This window comes from Sinocyclocheilus anshuiensis, unplaced genomic scaffold (assembly GCF_001515605.1).
Source record: "Sinocyclocheilus anshuiensis isolate Anshui unplaced genomic scaffold, SAMN03320099.WGS_v1.1 scaffold326, whole genome shotgun sequence".
NCBI classification, from domain to species: domain Eukaryota; kingdom Metazoa; phylum Chordata; class Actinopteri; order Cypriniformes; family Cyprinidae; genus Sinocyclocheilus; species Sinocyclocheilus anshuiensis.
Genome location: NW_015546098.1, coordinates 609,561 through 616,490, shown reverse-complemented (window position 1 = coordinate 616,490; position 6,930 = coordinate 609,561). Strand labels below are relative to the sequence as shown.

Genomic DNA, 6,930 nt, shown 5'->3' with positions numbered 1-6,930 from the left:
ATGCCAAAAATCATTAGGATATTAAGTAAAGATCATGTTCCATGAAGATATTTTGTAAATTTCTTACCGTAAATATATCAAAACTTAATTTTTGATTAGTAATATGCATTGCTAAGGACTTAATTTGGAAAACTTTAAAGGCGATTTTCTATCTATTTTGATTTTTTTGCACCCTCAGATTCCAGATTTTCAAATAGTTGTATCTCGGCCAAATATTATCCTATCCTAACAAACCATACGTCAATGAAACACTTATTTATTCAGCTTTCAGATGATGTATAAATCTCAATTTAAAAAAATTGACCCTTATGACTGGTTTTGTGGTCCAGGGTCACATATATGTAATGAATTAATTCTAATGTTAGGTTAATGCAGACAATGCAGATCCCCTGCTTACCTCTACTTCTATAGTCATCAGAAGTTTAAATCCTAGAACCTTTATTTGCAGTTGCGTCTTGAATGACACCTGGCTCTAACATATCATGCTTATTTATTTTACTTAAAAAAAATTTTTTTCTTTACAGGATGATAATCTGATGGATGTTCTTCAGCTTCTGGTAGCACTGATGTCTGAGCACCCCAGCTCCATGGTTCAAGCCTTCGATCAGCGGAATGGAATACGGTGAGAGCTGTGGTTGCCCCTTGCAACTAGACAATCTTTAACCCACATCTTTATTAAAAACTATAAATGAACCTGGGAAAAAAACTGACAGATGAATTTGAATGAATCTCTATGGAATAATGGGAGGCCACGATGCCTCATTCTTAGCAGAGACATCTGAGTCCTGCTCAACAAAACCTATAAAAACACTTTCATAGGTTCATCTGATACCTATGCTGCTCTCATATGGGCTACTAAAATGCAGGCATTTACATTTCCAAATCCTTTATAGACATGCTAGTTCCACTGACAGCCACGGGGTTAAATGTGCACGCTAGCGGGGGGCATCTGGATAGCTCGTCATGATGAAACAGAGGGCCTCACTTTCATTTTAGATCTGACAAGCTCGTTCAAATCACACTTCCATCAAATCCTACTCCAGAAGGATATAGGCAGATTTATTTTAATATGTAGACAGTATAATAGTCTCGGTTACATATGAATCTACACGTCAGCTCTTGTGAGTCACTGCGTCGCTGGTATTCTCTTTTGTCAGAAAGAAACACTGAAAGTGATTGAAAACAAAGACGTTAAGATGTCCGCATCAAAAGAAATTAACAAAAGTGATTTTATGTCCATAGAAAGCACATTAAATGCAAGTAAAGTGTCTACATTTAAGGTTTCAAATAGGTTTTTGAAGAATAAAATGTCAAAAGTTGGTTGAAATAATGTTCCATTGTCATTCAGTGTAACACTTATAGTTATGTAAAAATTCAAACAAAATGCTTATTCTGACCTGTACATATTAAAATATATATAAGAATAAGTGAGCATATTACATTTTATTGGGTTTTAAATGAGACAAATGGGCAAAACCTAGGATAGTGGCAAATTTAAAACTAATTAGTATTTGGGGTGAAAGTAATTAGTTTTTTAATATGTCATAAATTGATTTTTGTTGTAAATATGTCTGACAAGATTGTTACACTATGACATTTTAGTGGGTGTCTTCTGTAAGTCAGTGGAAAATGTATGATATTTATTTTTTGCTCCGAAAAACAAAAACCAAAACAAAAATACAATTACATGAAACAGAAAACTTTTTAATTCTTTTTTTGTTGTTGTTGGAAAAACAACAACAATTTAAAGCAGTATTGTTTTTATGCTTAAACCCTTTTTCGTCTTTGACCCATTTATTTTTATGGAAATGACATTTTATTAATAATATAAACAATAAGTAAGTTTGATAAATATGTACTTTTTTCATTTGTGTAAATTTTGCTTCAACATTTATTTATTTTGTATAATTTATTCCATTTGTTTCTCATCAAAATTTTATGTTGCACATTTTTTCTCTTCTGTGAATAACAGGGTCATCTTTAAGCTGCTTGCATCCAAAAGTGAAGGGATTCGTGTGCAGGCACTCAAAGTCTTGGGCTACTTTCTCAAATATTTGTCACCAAAGTGAGTTACTTATGTATTATTTGGAATTTAGGCTGTAATAATACTGTTAATCATATAACACGTTAACCTTGTTTTTAATATGTGATTCCTATGCATGATTCACTGTTTATTTTACTAAATGATTCAGTAGTGGATGGTCTAGCTATAAATATTTAGCAGAAATAAGCTCTCAGCATGCCATCAAGTCAGTTGAAGGCTGAATTTTTTTTCTGAAAATGAACAGTTTAGAATAAGCGACTAGGTCTTTTCCCAGAGTGAATTCAGCTGGGTTATTTTGATAACAAATTACCCTCACTCCACTGTTAATTCATGCAGCATGGAAATATTTATGCGCTAATGCAGTCAAAGTCTGTAATCATGTGCGAGTATTTTTCCAAATGCAGTTTCTGTGGTGTTTGATTGATAAAGCTCACTTTCATTTATAATCCCATTTGCTTGTGAATTTCCCCCAGAAGGATTCTGACCGCCAAGAGTTTTTTAAAATAGATGCAGCTTCATTCCGTGACTACGAAGAGATTTTTTCAGAAGCTCTGGGCTGCAGTTATGCCCTGTCGGGGTGAAGTAGATCATAGAGTGTGTTTGGTGCTGATGTTTTGGATGCCATGTGTTTTAGGACAAAGTCAGAGGCCATGCTGGCTCACGGTCTGTTCTCTCTGCTGACTGAACGATTGATGCTCCACTCGAACCAGTTCACAGTCACAACATACAACGTGCTCTTTGAGGTCAGTCTCCTACATTGATACCATGCCTTTAATGTCTGCTTATAGCACTTTGTTTTTGACTATAATATTGTGCAAACGTCAGCAAAATACATTAGGTGAAAGTGCACGCTTTGGACATGCTTGACTTGTGGTGCTTATGCCAGACAAGCAAATCTGGCCTGCTTCGTAAAGAGAGTTTCCCCTCTCTTTTGTGGTCTCTATCCATAAAAAGTGTGAATAAAAAGTAAAAAAAAACTCTATCTCTATCTAAAACTCTATCTACTTTGATTTAGGTGGTTTACTTTCTATCATGGATTATCATTTTGTTTATTTTTTATTTAATACATTTTTTTGTGCATGTTGTTTATATTTTTTATTTGCACAAACTCTATATTGGCGAATGTATTGCACCAAAAAGATTATGCTGAAATCCTGATTAAAAATGTTTTTGCCAGTTGTCGCTGGATTATGATTGTTGTGAAATGTTTCAAAGTTCAGATCATGCTATTTTTGTGTCTTTCATGATTGATCATTGCTAATCTGGATTTTGGTGCTGTGTGTCAGTGACTAACCAGAGCTGATATGTCATTTTCTCCAGATTCTTACGGAGCAGATCTGTACTCAGGTCATTCACAAACAGCACCCAGACCCTGACTCCACCGTGAAGATTCAAAACCCTCGTAAGTTATATGAAACGCAGTCCCTTCGCCTGTAACACCGGTGATTAAATGTGCATATGCACACTTCATTTAACAGCTGTTAATAGATTAAAAAAAACAATTTTTTTAACTAATAATACTAATTTTAACTTAATATTTTTTGTATTGAAATAAATCTAAAATAACTTCCTTTTTGATTACGTAATTCACATTTTTTTTTCTATTAAGTTTTTTTGTAACTTTACCTTATTAATATTAACAATGATGATTAACAGTGAATTCTTATTGCCAAAAGGCTGTAAGTGGAAACTTGACATTTATCTAGACTAAGTTCTTTTTGTGCTGTAGGTTTACCTGCCTTTCTCAGAGAAATCTCAAATTTAAAATGTTATGCCAGCGCATTTTATACCGCCTCTCGTGTGTATGGAAAATGTCTTTACATGAGAGACGGCAAGATCACAAGCAAAGCCTGCCTCCTATTGTAAAATAGTGGTCGACCGATATTGTTTTTTTGACAGCCGATGCCGATGCCAATATCTTGGAAAGCAGGGTAGCCGATATAAAGCCAATATAAATTTTTTTTTTTTACATTTTAATTAATATTTAAGAAATTTGAAATCATTTGACAATGGATTAAAAAATAAATGTGTAAAATAAACATACTTATACTTTAGATGACAAAGTATTTTTCACAAATAAATAAATATTTAATAAAAATATAATTAAAAAGGAAGCAAACACTGTAACCAACAGGGCACTCAGTATTCTGGGAAGTTTGTGTGCATTGGGAATCATATTTTTCAAATAAAGCCAAGGTAACACTCATTTTACGTACAGCACACAGTGAAAATGACATGAAAATGACAGCGGGCAAATGCATAAAGCGCAGCATAATTTGAAATCACGAGTTTAAAGTTTAAAGTTTAAAGCATTCAATTCTCACAGACCGACCGTCACACAGAGAACACGCGATCATGCAGGTCACATGCACACTTCACAAGATCTCACAACTGGATTCGACTAAGTTTGCAAGGTTTGTGAAATTAAATGTTCATTATTCATTCAAAGATTTGTTTAAATGATATAAATGCGTATTTGCTGAATGCTGACGGCAAACGAGAAAGTATTATAATGTTTGCCTTCCTATTACTAATAATATAAAAGCAATCGTTATAATACTTTTTGTATACATTTTAATTCCTTTAACCGTTCTATCTGATTATTAGACAGACTTCTAGCCGTATTAGACAGAACTGTTAACAATGACAGTAAACAAGAGAGAGAATGTGAGCACTGTGTGCTCAGGTGCTGCCGTTCTCAGCGCCGTCAAAATAAAAGTCCCGCCTCGAACACATCGGCCAAACAGAGAAACTTATCAGCCGATGCCGATATTTGAAAAATGCCAAATATCGGCTTTGACTATATATCGGTCGACCACTATTGTAAGATGGCTTAACTCTGCTTATTTTTACTCATGATTTACAATAATAGTGTTAAGCCAGTCTAATTTCATATTGCTGTGGCTGCAGTGGTGCAAATCAAACAGCCACCGGTATTTTCTTGCGTCTAATGGTGAAGAATACAGTTACCTCAGACAAATGAAGCTCATTTGATGATCACGATTACTCAGATGATAAACACATTAAAAAGTAATTAACTTTTTTTTTTTTTTTGCTGCATCGGTTTCTGAATATTAGATGGCTGAATCGTCTCTTATAACAAGATGCCTTTCTTTCCAGCCTCAGTTTATGCTCAATTTTGCATGTGTCTCCTTTAAATCCAGTACAGGATTTGGCAGCAATCAGATACTCTGGTTTTAATGTAAAAAGTGAAACTAATATTGTATACCGATCCATATCGGACCTTTCCCTAATGAAGCTTAATTCTGAGGTACTACAGGCAGCTGATTAGAGCGGTATTTACATGGAGATGTGACCATGTACACAAACCACTTGCCAGTCAGAAGAATGACAGTGAATCACAGATTCTGGGTCGGTTCTAGAGCGTTCTCATATATGATCAGAGAGTGAGCACAGCAGAGTTTCAGCTTTCTTCTGTGTCTCCTTGATTTGATCTGTGTTGAAGCCTCTAAATGGCTCTGATTGCAGTCTTTAGCCACGTCAGACCCAATCAAACAAACTGAGGAAGCAAAAGTTTCTTTTAAATTAAACTCCGGGACAAACCAGGACCAAATGGTGATTGGAGAGCGAAAAAACAGAAAAGTGCAGAGATACATGCAAAGGTAATTTTCTACTGGTAAGGTTCAGTGACTCTAATTTGAGTGAGTAAGGCGTAGAAACAACACAATTCTGCTGGAACGAGTGAGAGCATTGGTTACAGATGCTGTCGTGCTCTAAACTCCCTGTGACGGATGAAACTTGAGCTGCTCTTCTCAACGTAATGCATGCTGACATTGTCTAGATAATTCATCTAAACAACCAATCTTTCCAGTTTAAGCTAACGCTCTGTTCCAGGAAGCCACGACTGTAGCTGCAGAGTTTAGACAATACTGACCTTATGATGTGGAGTACATTTTTACTCCCTCCACATTATATGCAAGATATTTCCTCACTATATGCAAGTGTTGGGGGAAAAAATTAAATGTATCCGTTTTATTAGAAAGGTGCAATTTTCTTTCTCCTTGCTGTTTCATAAATTATTTGTAAATATATACATTTACACTACTATTCAAAGTTTGGGGCTGGTTAGAATTTTTTTGTTTCGTTTTGAAGGTCTCTTATGCTCACCAAGGTTTCATTTATTTGATGAAAAATACAGTAAAAACAAATTAAGATAACTTTATAAATGTTTAAAAAATAATTAATCGCAAAGCTGAATTTTCAGCATCATTACTCCAGTCTTCAGTGTCACATGAACTTATGATGCTGATTTTGGTGGTCAAGAAACATTTGTTTCATTATTATCAATATTGAAATACTTAATATATTTGTGAAAATCATGATGCAATTTTTTCAGGATTCTTTGATGAATAGAAAGTTCTATTTATAGAAACAGAAACATTTGTAGCATAATAAATGTCTTCACTTTTCAAAATGTCTGCATTCTTGCTAAATAAAAGTAATAATAATAATAAAAAATCTTACTGACCCCAAACCTGGTAGTGTACATTTATTAATTTTATTTTAAAATATGCTATAACTGTTGCAACTGTGCATCTGTTGAACAAATAATGTTTGGATATGTTGTTTACTAAAAAAAATCTTTATCCTATACTATAGTGTATAAAAAGATAAGCTTGAGTGACGACTGTCCTTTTAATGCATCATAAGCTTTTTAAATACGAAGCAGTCAGATACTGTGTGAAGCGGTGCTGTTCATTCATGGGCGTTAAATGCAGATATTTTGTTCCATCAGAGATCCTAAAAGTGATAGCTGCTCTCTTAAAGAACGCTCCTCCAGGAACAGAAACCATGGAAGCACGGCGTATCTTCCTCTCAGACATGATCAAACTCTTCAACAACAGCCGGGAGAACCGCAGGTGAGG

At 34.5% G+C, this 6,930-nt stretch overlaps 1 protein-coding gene across 1 annotated transcript in view; it reads left to right on the top strand.

Annotated features, from left to right (window-relative positions):
- Positions 1-6,930, top strand: part of LOC107700305 (lipopolysaccharide-responsive and beige-like anchor protein) — a 251,983-nt gene that overhangs the window by 65,785 nt on the left and 179,268 nt on the right. Inside the window, exons 16-20 of the mRNA XM_016501927.1 lie at positions 525-622; positions 1,973-2,065; positions 2,679-2,787; positions 3,365-3,446; positions 6,801-6,924. Of these exons, the coding sequence (XP_016357413.1) occupies positions 525-622; positions 1,973-2,065; positions 2,679-2,787; positions 3,365-3,446; positions 6,801-6,924 (506 nt within the window). The remainder of the gene's footprint in view (positions 1-524; positions 623-1,972; positions 2,066-2,678; positions 2,788-3,364; positions 3,447-6,800; positions 6,925-6,930) is intronic.